The 15,509-nt window shown below is 40.3% G+C and overlaps 1 protein-coding gene across 1 annotated transcript; it reads right to left on the reverse strand.

Moving 5' to 3' along the window:
* Positions 1-1,399: 1,399 nt before the first annotated feature.
* IER3IP1 (immediate early response 3 interacting protein 1) lies at positions 1,400-11,048 on the reverse strand. The gene is made up of 3 exons (XM_019739681.3): positions 10,868-11,048; positions 5,151-5,252; positions 1,400-4,266 (listed from the first exon to the last, which is right to left on the reverse strand). The coding sequence occupies exons 1-3, from the start codon at positions 10,956-10,958 to the stop codon at positions 4,211-4,213; spliced, it is 249 nt and encodes an 82-aa protein (XP_019595240.1). The 5' UTR covers positions 10,959-11,048; the 3' UTR covers positions 1,400-4,210.
* Between the last annotated feature and the right edge of the window lie 4,461 nt (positions 11,049-15,509).

Here is a 15,509-nt window from a genome sequence, read left to right on the forward strand (position 1 = left end):
TTTTCCTGCAGCAGCTATCCCAAAACCTTCCCCACCGACCCTGCCTCTCATTAGAGTGCTACCACAGGCTTTGCCTGTCATCTAAAGGGAAGCAGTAATTTGGGATACAGAGAACCCCCTCCTCACTGCTTCCCTCCCACACACGTTGGGAGTCTCGTCTTCACTTGTCTCCCAAATTAAACTACTTGAGTACAGAGATGGTCATCTTAAGCACTGCCTATGAAAATGACTGAACGAAAACACTTTTCGGAGCAATCTGACATGAGGATACACACCCTGGTTTACACATATGGAAACCTTTGACAAAACTGCTGCTCTGCCCTTGACAGGAGACTCATGCTGCTTGAACACTATCCAGTGTCCCCTCTGTCCAGTGCTGGTCAGCCATGTTGCAAGCTATAACCTGTTCCCTGGACTAAGGACCCTCTGCTTTTCCTTTCCACTGGGCCTGGAGGTTGTTTTTGTCTTATTCATATTTAAGTCTAAGTTCTCTGTGAGGGTCACTTGGCTGAAGGAAAAGGAACCTATGCCAAGTTTCCCCTTCAGAGCCAGGAGCCTGTTTTTGACCAGATTAAACCACGGAAGGGTTTTAAGCAAGTGGGTACTATTAAGACATGCATTTTTTCTAAATGTTTACTCTGGCTGCACTGTGGAGAGTGGATGGGAGAGGTGCCAAAATGTATGTGAGACAAGCAGCTACTGCAGGGTTACAAGAGAGATGATGCTTGAACAGTGTGGCAACAAAGAAAAAAAAAAATTCAAGCACTTTTAAGGTGAAATAGCCAGAACTTGGTGAGATTACATTGAGGGTAAGGAAGAGGAAGGCATCAAGATAATTACTAGGTTACAGGTTTGGGCAACTGGGTAGTATAATAGATAGTGCTGTGTCATTCACTACGGTGTGGAATAATGCAAGAGGACAGATGTCTTCCTCCTCATCAAAAGACTCAAAAGGCTTTACTTGCCAAGCAGCAAAATGAGTACATTAGGGATGGAACCTCAAAAGGGAGGGGCTGATTTGGGAAAGAAAAGAGCGCAGTATCAGAACTGAAAAAAAGCAGGATTCCAAAACTTATCTTGATCATTTAATACCCTTGGGCATTGCCCACTACGTGTCCCAGGTCCTTGCACAGAATGTTTTCACAATATCTGACATCTCGTGACCAATCAGGGGCCAAGGAAAATTTTAGCAAAAAACAATTCCATTTTGCTTGGTATCAAAATTTTATTATTGGTAATAACTTTGTAAGTCAATGAGAAAGTGATTTATCAAAAACATTTTACTTTAGAACATCTCTTTGGTTCAGGTACATATAGAATCTGGAAAAGATATATATCACCTGGAACAGACTTCTGAAAGTTACCAACCAATTTTACAGATGAAGCAACCAAAAACAACTGAGGTCTTAGGAAGTTTATTCATTTGATAAAAAGGTTCTGCTTGGCATATTAGACATATCATTCCTACTTTTTACTCAAATACATTGCTTTCTCTCATTTCACGAGTACATACATATACATGCATAAATGATAACATATACCTATAGAGCACAGATCTTGCCTTACTCTATCTAAAGCTAGGATTTTTAAGACATACCTTTTAACTGTTTTTGAAAACAGGGTTTTGTGGTAGTGTCTTAGGAAGCTGGACAAGAAGAGTAAGGTGGAGGCTGACTAGTGGGCCTTTGGGCCCCATCATTGCTTCAACCGAAAATAAATGGAACTGCTCTTACCTGTTTTAGATACTGCAGCATTATAGTGCTGTTATTACTCCTTTGAGAAATAACTATTTTATTATAACTATAACAGAGGTTCTGCTGTTAACAAAGTTTGAAAACCACTGTACTTAGGGATTAGAGTATGAGTTTGTTTAATATTTATAGACTAGAGCCAAGATCCTTCACAACAGGTCCTAGGCATATAGATGCAGGGTCAGTATACATAGGACAACTATCATGGATACTTGTTGTCCAGAAGGATCACAAATTGTTAATCCTGTGAATGGCTAACGGGAAGGATGTGTGCAGGCAACTGGGACGTAAGGTACTGTCTACTAAGATACTACAGTCACCAAACCACAACTGCTCTGGGGACACCAGGGTTAACCTGTGAGCTTGCAGACCTCCTTTCAGGCACATTAAAGCCAGAAATGTGTAAGTGGCCTCCAGAGATGAACTACTTTGATGTTCAGTGCTTCACTTTTCTCAGAATTGTTCAGCCACAAACTACTCTGATGCTGCCCTGTTGTGCTGCTCCCCAATGGACTGAGCTTGGACAGTGTCCTGACACTAAATGAGCATGAAGCTGTGCTGTAATGTCTTATAAGAAAATGGCATCAAGACAAGGTCTCTCTTTTTTTAAAAGTTCTGTATGGCTCAGAGCCTATGGAGAAATGGGAGTGCCCTCAATTAACTGCTTCTTTTGAATCTGCTCAGTGGCTGAAACTCAAGACTCATGTATCAGCGCTTTGTTAAGAGCACTGCCTCTAAGTGCCAAATATATTACCCACATGATTACCGTGTTTCCCTGAAAATAAGACCTAGCTGGACAACTAGCTCTAATGAGTCTTTTGGAGCAAAAATTAGTATTTTTAAAAATTTATTTTATTTATTAATATTTTTTAAATTATTTTACTATAAGACCGGGTCTTATATTAATTTTTGCTCCAAAAGACGCATTAGAGCTGATTGTCCGGCTAGGTCTTATTTTGGGGGAAACAGGGTAACTACAAATCCCTGGTCCATTTCTTTGGTTCAAGTTGCAAGTCGCCACCCAGAGATAATCCATTTCTAACTCAGGGATGGTCAACAGCCATTCAATACCTGCTCCAAAGTTTTAGAAGTAACTTAAGTCATAGAATAAAAGTTGCTTATGAGTTTTCTTGATGTATGTCAGCAATTCAATTCATTGAAGAAAAAATGGATTGTGAATGTTTACTTTTGTTAAATCTGTGCTCAGTGATTTTATAGCAAAGAACATATATAAGAAGTATTACACACAAAATGAGAATTTCATTAACACTGACAGGTATATACCAAGGTACAAAAACAAGTGATTTGACTTGGAAAATTAACTTTATTTACAAATGTTCTCCTATAAACAAAGATGCCATTCCACCCCCCCTTTACAATATAACTGATAATTGCCAGAAAAAACATTTACACAGTTTTAATCTTTCTGCAAAATAACTGCATTATGGGATAAGCAAATATGGGATGGTCTAAGACATAAAAACAAAACAAAAATCAACTTATCCAGCATGAATGCCCTATTGAAAGACAGAATGAGGAATTCAGAATCACACCCCTTAACGTGTTACTCCAAGAAACTGAAACATGTGATAATTTTGGGAGAGGTAAATGCTTCACAATAAAGTCGTCTTACATAGCACAGTTTAATTGTGATTGTTTAGGATTGATCTTGCAGGTCAATATTTATGCTCATTTTTAAAAATAAGTCATCATTGTAAAAAGGGCTTATCTACACAGATTTTTCTACTAATGAAAATATGTAGATACTGATCTGGACTCATCATTCAGGCCAATTACTAAAATAACAAATGCATGAAAACAAACTTAAAACAAAAACGTAATCATCATGTGATTATCTGACTTACAAATTTAGAATTCTCCCTGAAATCAGAGAGTATTACTCCTCCATAGTTACTGTAAATTTGAATTTTTCATAGCCAAGACAATATAGACAAAATATTTATCCAAAGAGTTCAAAATAAAATTATCCAAATTACCTACTTCTCATTTAATATGTAGGTACTTTTTAAAAACCCTTTAAATTTTATCTAGGAGGATAATCACTCACATCATAGTTAAGTTACAAGGAATTTCAAAACTTTGAAAAAAAAAATTCATCCCTGAGACGTGAGAGAGAAAAAGCTCTAAAAACACAGAAGTGACAGTCTTGTACCCTTTGAACAATCTTTACCATACCATGAACTTTTATTAACAGTCAGCAATCAAATGTATTCCAGTCCTGGATCGTTACTGCCTCTGATGATCTGATCTTTTTGTAATGAAACTGTAAGTTCAACATTTAAAAAAATCAGATAAATAGGGACTCTGGTTTTATTGTCAGGTCTACATTTTTGTTAAGTCCAATGACAGCCAGCTAGGATACACATATTCCAATAAAGATCGAAGTAATAACTTCTGCTGGCATCTCTTCTTCTGAGTCTCCATTTCCGCAATGATCTTTACCCAAATAGTAAAAGTAATACAATTACAATTGAGTTTACTATTATCAATGGCACTGCAAAGAAAAAAAAACAGTTTGTTACCAGAAAGAAAATATCAGGAAAAAACTAAGTCAGTCACTAGCATCCCGGAAGGATGGAAATACCCAACAATCTATCATCAAGATCATGTTGCAAATACTTGTAACAGGAGCATTCAAACATGCACTGCATCACACAGCCCAAAACTTATTTTACAGAGGGCTTGTGTGATGGGGGAAAGGATCACATTGGTACAACTAGATCAATACAAAAACATCTGTGGGTAGTGCCAGTGTTACTCTGGGAACACAGAAACACAATGGACTCAGGCAGAAGTAGATCCTAATGGCTGCCAGGGACACTTGACATTAGAAATACAGTGCAAAGATTCCGTAGCTTCATCATTAAATTAAGAATGAACTTATTCTATCCAAAGTTGTGATTAAAGCAGCTAAAGAGAGGCAGAGAGACAGAGAGAGAGAGAGAGACCCTAGCTTTAATGGTTTTAAATAAAAGGTTTGAACTCTTCTTTCTTGAGTTGCTCTAAAATATTTTCTAATACAATAGCAGATACGGGACATTTATTCTTCTCTTGAAAGACTTATAGGACTCTAACGGGCTGTACTAGTACATGGAAGCAACAGCGTTGCCAAAAGGCAAGAACGTCATTGTTTTTCAACTCTGAGGCAACATACACACAGATTATACCACCAAGCATTCCATTTGCATCAACTGGCTTAGATAGAAACAAGAGGCAAACTATGAAAAAAACCAATAACGTTTAAGCAATAAAGCCCTGTTAAAGAGAAAAAAGAAATCCCACTACAAAGATGGTATTTGATAGTACTCACATTTGAAAGCTTTGCTACTTAAATCAAACCACACAACTTACGAGTGCTCTACTAGTTTTTCTTCTTACCTCTCATCACAGTTCTTACAGATCGGATAAGGTTCATTAGCTGAGATTTAATTCCTGGCTCCTCTCCGAATCCGCCAATTCCCTGGTCTGTTCCCCAACCAACTGCATAATATAAAGATGATTAGCTGTGTTAAAATTTATTATGCATTCACCTTGCTCCCTCATTAGTCATGTCCTAAAAGATTATCTTGAGCCTTTGTTAAAGACATAAAATATAAAGTCATCTGACCTAAAAGTAGAAACAATACTAAGTTAAATACATTAGAGTATATTTTTTACTTTTGATAAGCAGCAAAAATTCATTTCATTTCCACTTTGATTTTATAAAATCAACTACAGTCTAATAAATTATGTCATGGCATTTAACTCAGTAAAGGTGACCGTTGTGACACCCTAATTGATTTTTTTCTTCTTTAAACTAACAAAACATTTTTCAAGTCCGAACTAAAAAAACAGACAACCAAGGCACAGTGTCAAGTTGAATAATGAATTGGCTCAATTCAGAATTTTAAAACCTAATGCAATTTTCAGTATAAAGACATTGTGACTGAGATTCACTATCTGTATCACACGGGGGAAATTTTTAACCTAAACCTGGTCAGCTCGGTTAGGTTTAGAACATGCTTGATCCTGCCAACAGGGGCACACCTTTTTTATCCTTGATCATTATTCTTCATTTCTCAGTTCTGAGGTGAGGATTTAGCCAACTATCCCACTTATTTTCTGTAAATGAGTCTTTTACCTCCTTCTATATCATTTTCCTGATAGTATAAATCATTATTTCTTTACCTTTAACTGTTAGTTCTTTTCTTATTACCTTACACATTCTTCTAAAGACTTACATGTCCTCATTTCTACAATTTGTCCTTCTCTTGTCCTCATTTCAGGTCCACCTGTCATATCTCATATGACTATATTATTTTTTTTTATCTCATATGACTACAGGGCTTAATTAATTCCTGACATGTTAACCCTTAAACTTGAAGACAGAGAACAAGTCTTTATTTTATACATGACAGAACCAAGTATCAGGAAACAAGATTGCACTTTGCTTACTGATATTTTGCTTTGGCAGCCTGAGCTGACTATTAATAATAATACGCTGTTTCATGTTTTTTTTGTACCACTCATAATTAGCACGGAATATAATAGTACTCTGTGTGATTTTTTCTTTAAATGTGTGGTTTTTAAAAAAGTTGTATTAAGATACAATTCACCTAATACAGAATTCACACACTTAAACGTATACAATGGTTTAACATTATGTTCACAGAGTTGTGCGACCATCACCACACTCAATTTTAGAACATTTTTATCACCCCCAAAAGAAACCCTGAACCCATTAACAACCACTTCCCATCCCCCTCAGACCCCGCTAGCACAAAGCAACTGCGAATCTGCTGTTTCTATATGATTGTCGATCCTGGACATTTCCTATGAATGGAATCATATGATATGTGGTCTTTTATGACTAGAGCTTCTTCACTTAGCATCGTGATACCCAAGTCATCTACGGTATTCATCAGTTAGTTGATGGACATTTGGGTTGTTTCCACTTTTTAGCTATTATAAATAATGCAGTTATGAATATTCATGTTCTTATATGTGGATGTTTGTTTTCATTACTCTGGCTACACCTAAGAGTGGAATCACTGGGTCACATGGTAACTTTAATATTTTTCCTCATCTACTGTGATGAGCACGTGATTTTCTTTATTTTACTAATATGATTTCTTACATTAATTGATTTTCGAGTGTTAAATCAACCGTGCATTCCCAGGGTAAATCTCACTTCGTTTAGTTTGCCAGTATTTTGTTAAGAATTTGTCTATATTCATAAGAGATACTGATCTATAGTTTCTTTTTTCATAATGTCTCTGTCTGGTTTTCGTATCAGGTTAATAGTGGTCTCATGGCGTGAGTTGGGAAGTACTCCCTCCTATTTTTGGAGAGAGTTTATAAAGAATTGGTATGAAGCAAGCCTTCTTTACATGTTTGGTAGAATCCAGCATTGAAGCCTGAGCTTTTCTTTGTTGGAAGTTCTAAAATTATTAACTCAGTTTTTTCACACGTTATAGGTCTAATCAGATTTCCTAATTCTTTGTGCAATAATCTGCATCTTCCCAGGAATCTGTCCATTTCATCTAAGTCATCTACTATGTTGGCATATAGTTGTTGATAGTATTCAAAAGAAAAATAGAATCCTCTTCATTTCTCTAAGGTCAGCAGTAATTCTTTTTTTTAACTTTTAATTATGAAAATTTTAAAACATACTCGTACCTAACACTCAGTTTTAATAATTGTTATATGTGCTTCATCTTTTTTCTGAATACTTCCTAACTATAATACCTTTATTACACTAACAAAATTTACAGTGATTCCTTAATATTAACCAGTATGCAGTCCATATTCAAATTTCATCAAATGTTCTCCATGTCTTTTCAAGTTGATATATTTGAACCAGGAGTCAATCAAGGTATACACACTGCATATGTATATCTCCCTTACATTTCCCTCTCTCCTTTTTTTGTCTTTCTTACATTTTGTATGTTTGCCTTGTGGTCACTCCCTCCCCCTTTTCCCCACAGCACTGACTTGTTGAAGAGACCTGTCTAGTTCTCATTGTCATTGCTGAGACAAGTCTCTCCTATTTACCACAAAACACATCCCAGCTTCCCCTTCCGGCTACCTTTTCTTCATTTCCTCCAATTTAGTGGTAACGCTGGATAATCCTGCTGTCTCGTTTTATCACTTTCCACTTACTTCTCAACCCATTCCAATCTGGATTTTACCCACTGCTTTGACTGCTCTTGTAACATCACCAATGACCTCTACTACCGTGAATCCTTAGGACACTTTTCAGTCCTTCTCTTACTTGGCTTCTCAGAACATTCCACCATTGTACTATCTCTTCTTTAAACACTCCTTGGCTTCTGTGAAACCCCACCGTCTACATTTTCCCATCTCTGTTTTGCTCGCTCATCAATTTCTCCTGTCAGCTCTTCCATCTCTACCTAAACATTAAATACTGGAAGAGATTCTAGGACTGTCCTGGTGACCAATTCTCTTTGTACTCTTCTTTCCCTGAGCAATTTCATCTCTTCACATGGTTTCATTTATCATCTGTGGTTGACAAACTCAAAGTTCATTCTCCACTCTGGCTCTTGCTTTGTTCTACAGATTTAAGTCCAACGGACTAGTCCACAGTTCTACTTGCCTATCTCACAGATATAATCTCAAACGCTAATGTCCAAAACTTATTTCATTATCTCTTCACCTTCTTATCCAACCACCCATCTCCCAATTTCCCTCCAGTACTCTGTAACTCAATAAAGGTACTACCGCTCACTCAGTTGTTTAAGCTAGAGAACCAATACCGTGTTTCCCTGAAAATAAGACCTAGCTGGATAATCAGCTCTAATGCGTCTTTTGGAGCAAAAATTAATATAAGACACGGTCTTATTTTACTATGAGACTGGGTCTTACATAATGTAACATAATGTAAGACTGGGTCGTATATTAATTTTTGCTCCAAAAGACTCATTAGAGCTGATTGTCCGGCTAGGTCTTATTTTCGGGAAACACGGTAGAGATCTTTGACTTTTTCCTTTCGTTCTCATTCCCAATGTCCAAACAGTAAAAATTTGCCTTTTCTACCTTTAAAATATCTTGATTTGTAACAGTTTCGTAGGCCTCGCGTAACAAAGCAGCACAAATTGGGTGGCTTAACACAATGGAAATTACTCTTCTCACAGTTCTGGAGTCCAGAACTCCGAAAGCAAGCTATTGGCAGAACTAGTTCCTTCTGGGGCCTCTAAGGGATAATCTTGTCTATGCCTGTCTCCTAGCTTCTCCTAGTTACTGGCAATCCTTGGCACTGTTTGGCTTGTAGCTGCGTCACTCCAATCTCTGCCTCTTGTCACATAGCCTTCTTCCCCATGTGTCTGTGTATCTCTTGTCACACAGCCTTCTTCCCCATGTGTCTCTGTATCTGTCTCCTTATATAGACACCTCATTGGATCTAGGGCCCATCCCTCTCCAGTGTGACCTCATCTTAATTTGCTTACATCTACAGAGACCCTATTTCAAAATAAGGTCACATTCACTGGTACCAAGGGTTAGGACCTCAATATACCTTTTTGGGAAGGACACACTTCAACCCCCATGATCTCGTCTACTTTCTGAATGTATAGTGGTGAAGACATGGACTCTTGAGGAAGAGTCTAAGTTCCAATTCTAGGTCTGCCACTTTCTAGCTGTGTGATCTTGGAAGTTACCTACTCTCTTTTGTGCTTCAGGTTCCCCATCTGTAAAATAGGGGTGAAAACAGTATCTATTTCACAGGGTTGTTGTGTCAGGGTTACACACGTTAATATACGTAAAGCACTTGATGCAGATCCTGGCACACAGTGTTAAGTATTAATTATTATTATTATTATTAATTATTATGCTCACTCAACTAATAGTATACCCACCCCACTACTTGCCCTATTTGGAATGGTGCTTCCCACATCCACTCTTGTCCCCATGCAATCTGTTCCATACTGTAGCCAGAAGGATCTTGCAAATAACACAAATCTGGTCATGTCACTGCCCTGCCACTGCCCTGCTTAAGACCTTGTTTTCACCTGCCCCAGTCTACACACCAGCTCTTATTCCTTACCCGCCCAACTTCTCCCAACCCTTCACCTTCACCTAGTTAATATTTACTCGCTTATCAGATTTCAGGTGAGACACACTTTCTCCAAGAAGCTTTCACAGATTCGCGGTTTAGTATCTCCCTGCCCTTCTCTTTCATAATCTTCTGCATGCTGTTCTTGTTACTTGTTCAGTTTTACTTAGGTTAATTTCCATTGGGAGGGCAGGGTAACTTCTGTAACCGCAGCTCTTATTTCATGGGCCTGGCACATCATTTGTGCTCAATAAATCTCTTCTGAAGGCACAAATGAATCCACCTTGCTCGTGGGGTTGAGTTTCAGTGACTCACAGATACACGGGGTATACTGTAACAAGCGATGCACATCACGCAGTGTCCTGCCTCAGTTTTGCCTCGTGTAGCAAGAAGCGGCCCGCCCAAGAGGCCATGGAAATTGCTGGATTGTGAGGTCCTGCTTGGCATAACTTGTGTCTTCATCTTTGTATCCTTCGATTCTAACACAGATCCCGGCACATCGTAGACACCCACAAACCTGTGCTGAATAAACTTTTCTTGGGACGTGGGTGGCGGAATGTCGCGAGAATCCCAACACTTTCCCCTTCCTATTAGCCCCAGAGCCCAGGAACCCCTATGGCCCTCCATCAGTTCGTTCTCCTAATTACCTGTGCTCCAAATGAGCTACGCCCCTCCCTCTTTAACTGAAAACCCAGACCCAGGTATTTTGACCATTGAAAGTGGTCACAGAGACGTGCACTACATCACTAACCTACACCGGCTGCAGACGGGCTTCGCGGGCACCTCTCCGTATCCCCCACCCACCCGTACCCACCCCAGGGCCCCTCACAGTGGGCGGCCGTTGAACAATCTTCACCCCGCTGCTGAATTCAAACCTGGTGAGACCAAAGTGGCTCGGCTTCCTCCCGCAGGGAAAGGCCCCAAGAGCCACGCCCTCGGCGGCTCGTCGGTCCCCGCCCGGGTTGTCCCCTCTCGCAGCCGGCTCGCGTCGCGGCCCAGGGGCGCTGCCGCCGCCACCTCGGCCCCGCCCCACGGCCCCACTCACTGTTCTTGAGGAAGCGCTCCTCGTGCAGCACGGCGATGGCATTGACGCACAGCAAGGCTGCCTGCAGCAGCGAGTACAAGGTAAAGGCCATCGTGGCTGGGCGTCGGCCGGAGACCCAACTGATTCTTCTGCCGCCGCCGCAAGGGACGTGGCGCCGCCACGGCCGGCGCTCTCCTACGGGAGCCGGTGAGGCCCAGAAAGCTTTCCAAGAAGCTCCGCCCCCTGTCTGGCTAAGACCCGCCTCCCGCCTACATCAGCAAGGCTTGTGTGCTGAGCTTCTCTGGACCTGTGCTGTCCAATGCAGGAGCCACGTGTGGCTATTGAACGCTTGAAATGTGGCTGGTCCGAAATGAGGTGCTTTAAGTGTAAAATACACCGGATATCAAAGACTTAGCACGAAAACAAGAACGTCAAAGATCCCAATAATTAAAAAATGTTGATTACATGTGAAAATGTTTTGAATATATTAGGTAAATAAATTAAATTAAGATTAATTTTTCCTGTTTCTACTTCTTAAAAATGTGGCTATGAGGATATTGATAATGACATGAAGCTTGCGTTATATTTCTACTGGACAGATGCTCCCAAGAGCTGTATGAGATGTTAATATTCCTATTTTACAGATAAAGAAATGCAGGCTTTGGCAAATAACTTAAAACATTAAAATAAAATAACACATCTTAAAATTAGTGAGAAACATTCTCTCCTTGATCAAACTCTAACTAGGCTCCTCTGGGCCTAGGCCTCAACCTTAGCCTATAAAAACTATAGATGCTCAACACAAATGATTTCATCACTCCCCTATACCCACATTAAAAGACTTAAACAAACACTAACAGTTTCTAACAGCTCAAAGCCACGTCCCTACAATGACCCTTTAAAGTGCCTGCCTGAGAAAGCTTAAGGCTGCGGGGAAAGAATTGACTTTGTTCTAGCCACACCTGAAAATAGGTCCTGACCTCCCTTTCTTAGAGCATTTACTAAGAAAGGCAAACAATTGTGAATCCTTCCTTTGTCCTTTTGAGATGCATATGTATCTCCTACAATTCAGGCGTGTCTTTCTTAAGGACCTGAAGGCCATAACTTTAAAATGTATTCATTGGGAAGGAGAGGAACTCTGTCTCCCAGTCTCTGCATGGGAGGCGGGTGGTAGATGAGGGTAAAAGGGGTCAAATATATGGTAATGGAAGGAGAACTGACTCTGGGTGGTGAACACACAATGTGATATATAGATGATGTATTACAGTATTGTACACCTGAAACCTACGTAACTTTACTAACAATTGTCACCCCAATAAACATTAATTTAAAATTAATTAATTAATTTAAAAAAGTAAATGCCCAGTCACCTCTCTATAAATCAAAGTTGAGTTCAGTTCACACTTGACCCTCTTCCCTATTGCAAAAGTATATAACTGATTAAAATCTGTCTTTACCAGTATAATTGGTGTACAGCTTTGTTTATCTTTGCCAGTAAAAGGCTGTATCTAATCATGTTAAATTTTAGCTATTGTTTGAGGGTAAGGACAGTATGCAAAGTAATCACCTCCTGAACTTCTCAGGGTCCCCTAAAATAGAAAATGGAAACGCAGCACATTAATCCCATAAAGAAAGGACCTTGGAAGCCCATGTGTTGCTGCTGCTGGAAGAGACACTAGACAAAATAATAATAATAATAATAATAATAATAATTAGTTAAACTCCCAAGAATAAATTAAGCTTAAATAGGCCAACTAGGGAAGAAAAATGTATCATTTCCCACAGATATACATAAACACTATCTCCAAAATTGGACACGGGAAGATTTAAGAGAGTAAACGTCGGGACAGGATGCCAACAAATCCTCCAGTTTTTCAAGGCCCACAAATCTCTAGACACTGGTGTAGAGGAAGGTTGTTCCTGTAAGTGGAAAGTGAGCATTCCAGGATTCCTGTACTGGGCTGGGTGAGGGCAGGGGCACCTTGTTTAGAAGTTTGGTTGAGCAGTTAATCTCAATTTCTACTGCTAGATTATATGTCTAATGAGGAGGGGGGGAAGGCGGATGAGTGGAGATTATGGCGATGGAGTGGACATGGGAGTAAAGCCTCCTGATGTAGGTGATGTTGGATCTGCTGGCAGTTTCTGAGTGTGGGCTGGGATCATGTCTCGTGAAGCCGAAGAATGGAAACACAGACCAGGGAGAGGCAAAACGTTTTAAAAACAGGATAGTTTATTAGAAGCAGGAGAAGAGGTTGCAGCTCCCGAGCAGGAGGGGGTCCCGAATGGGGGTGCCCCGTGACTGAGGCAAAAGCTCTCGCTTTTCTACCTTCCCTTGCCTGCTTGGGGAAGGGGAGCTGTTTGAAGAAGGGAACTGGTGCCTTCTAATGAAATTTGTCTACCAGGTTTGTTCTGCTTGCCCATCCTAAAGGAATTAGCAAAGTAACCCACTCTTATCTATCAGATCTGCTCCATTTGTCAGGCCAAAAGGAATTTTATGATTCACCTCAAGGCCTTGTTACATTATGTCCTGGAGCAAAGGAGTGATTTCAAAACCTGAAGTTTTAGGATATGGCTGTCTTTGTTTATTCCACCAGGGACCTCCCTGTCTACCTAGGGACATGCTAACTCTCCTGTATCAATCCCTCCTCTGAAGACGAAACCCTAACTACTGTTAGGGGACAGGGGCGAGGACCGCTCTGGCTACATCAGGCTCAGGAGGGACGTAGAGAGAGACCAGCAGCTAGGGCTTGCCCAGAGGTCTATCTAAGGGTCCCTGGTAGATGAGCATATCCAGATGAGGAGTTTGTTGCTTTGGAGGCCATGTAGCCAGATAGTGAGTGGTCCCCAAGCAGAGATACACTGTAGGCGGCAGCAAGAGATAATTCCTATAATGATGAATAACAGGAATATGAGAAAGGCATCATTAAGTCCTGTTAAGCTAGGAAGCCAGGAAGTAAGGAAGGATAAATCTAAACCAAAGAATCTTGTTTTTAGTTTAATATTGGAAACCTTTAATTAACTGTGAACTATCAGAGAGACTGAAACAGCATAACCCTTTAAACTTTTTATATTTTTGTTTGTGTTTGAGAAGTAGATAATCTATGGCAGCTTTGTTTGAGAACTGTTGTTCTGACCTGTCCTAACTTTTGTCTTATAGCGTGGATAGCCTGTGAGGTGGCGTTTTAGGGTTTTTGTTATTGAGTAAGCTATTTGACTATTGAGCCTTTTGTATGTTATTTTTTATAAAAGAACTCTCATCAGTGAAGAGCCTCCTACCAGGGTTGTCTAGGGGTATTTTTGGAAAACATCTGTTTTAGCAGTATAGGTTTGTATTAAAACTTATTGGCAGTTAATTTTTCCTCTGTCTCTGGGAGGAAGGTGGTAAGATTAAGGTGGAGCAGGTCCATATTTGAATTACAGGACCTTTTAAGAGGGCCTGATGCTGTAGGAGGCGGCTATCTGTGAGCCAGTGACTATTGTCAGTATGTAAAAGTCCTTGAATGTGATGGGGGGCAAAGACAGTTAAGTCTTGTCCCGTCGTGAGTTTGGTGGCTTCAGGAACCAGAAGGGCAGCCACAGTATTGCCCGGAGACAAGCTGGCCAACCACGTGCTACAAGGTCTAGTTCTTTACTTAAATATCCTACTGGTTGCTGTGAGGGTCCCCAGGGTTGTGTTAGGACTCCTAAAGCTATTCCCTTCCTTTCTGTTATATATAAATGAAAGGATTTTTGTGTAGGAAGGCTTAAGGCTGGGGAACTTAACAGTGCATGTTTTAAAAGGTTAAAAGCTTGTTCAGCCTCTGAGTTCCAAAGTAGTAGATGAGTATTTGCATTTTGAGTATCTTTAATTAGTTGATAAAGGGGGTGGGCCATTTCTGCTTCTGCATATCCTGGGATCCATAGAAGGCAGTAGCCAGTGATGCCCAGGAAGCCCCTTAATTGTTTTAGAGTCTTAAGTAGGGAGTAAGTGGAGATGGGACGAATTCTGTCCTCCCCTAGGACCCTAGTTCCTTCAGAGATAATTAGCCCAAGATATTTGACAGAAGTCTGACACATCTGGGCCTTGGCCTTGGAAACTTTGTAACCCTTAGAGGCTAGAAAATTTAAAAGGGCAATGGTGCCTTGGCTGATGAGGTCTTCAGATGGAGCACACGATAAAAGAGCATCAACATATTGTAAAAGAGTACAGCTGTTATAGGCAAAATCTGCTAAGTCCTTAGAGAGGACCTGCCCAAAGAGGTGTGGACTATCTCTAAACCCCTGAGGGAGGACGGTCCAGGCGATCTGTGAAATCTGGCTTTCAGGGTCCTCAAAGGCAAAGAGATATTGTGAGTCAGGGTGCACCGGTATACAGAAAAAGGTGTCTTTTAAATCTAATACCATGAGCCATCTGGCACTTTCAGGTATTTGGGCTAGGAGAGTGTGAGGATTTGAAACTAATGGGTATATAGAAATAACTGCCTCGTTGATGACCTTGAACTAATCTCCATTCTCCATTGGGTTTGGGAACCCCTAAGATGGGGGTGTTGCAAGGGCTGTTGCATTCTCTGAGGAGCTCTTGTCGTTTGAGACTATTAATGATAGGGATTAGTCCTTTCTGTGCCTCAGGTTTCAGAGGGTATTGTTTCTGGCAAGGAAATAAAGTGGGGTCCTTAAGATGGAT

The sequence above is a fragment of the Rhinolophus sinicus genome, chromosome 4, assembly GCF_057876585.1.
Source record: "Rhinolophus sinicus isolate RSI-liver-muscle chromosome 4, RSI-T2T, whole genome shotgun sequence".
NCBI classification, from domain to species: domain Eukaryota; kingdom Metazoa; phylum Chordata; class Mammalia; order Chiroptera; family Rhinolophidae; genus Rhinolophus; species Rhinolophus sinicus.

Coding starts and splice junctions, on each gene's coding strand:
- IER3IP1 (XM_019739681.3), bottom strand. CDS start 10,958: ATGGCCTTTACCTTGTACTCGCTGCTGCAGGCAGCCTTGCTGTGCGTC. Junction 5,253..10,867: donor GGAGCGCTTCCTCAAGAACA/GTGAGTGGGGCC, acceptor TATATTATGCAG/TTGGTTGGGGAACAGACCAG. Junction 4,267..5,150: donor TGTAAGAACTGTGATGAGAG/GTAAGAAGAAAA, acceptor TTTTCTTTGCAG/TGCCATTGATAATAGTAAAC.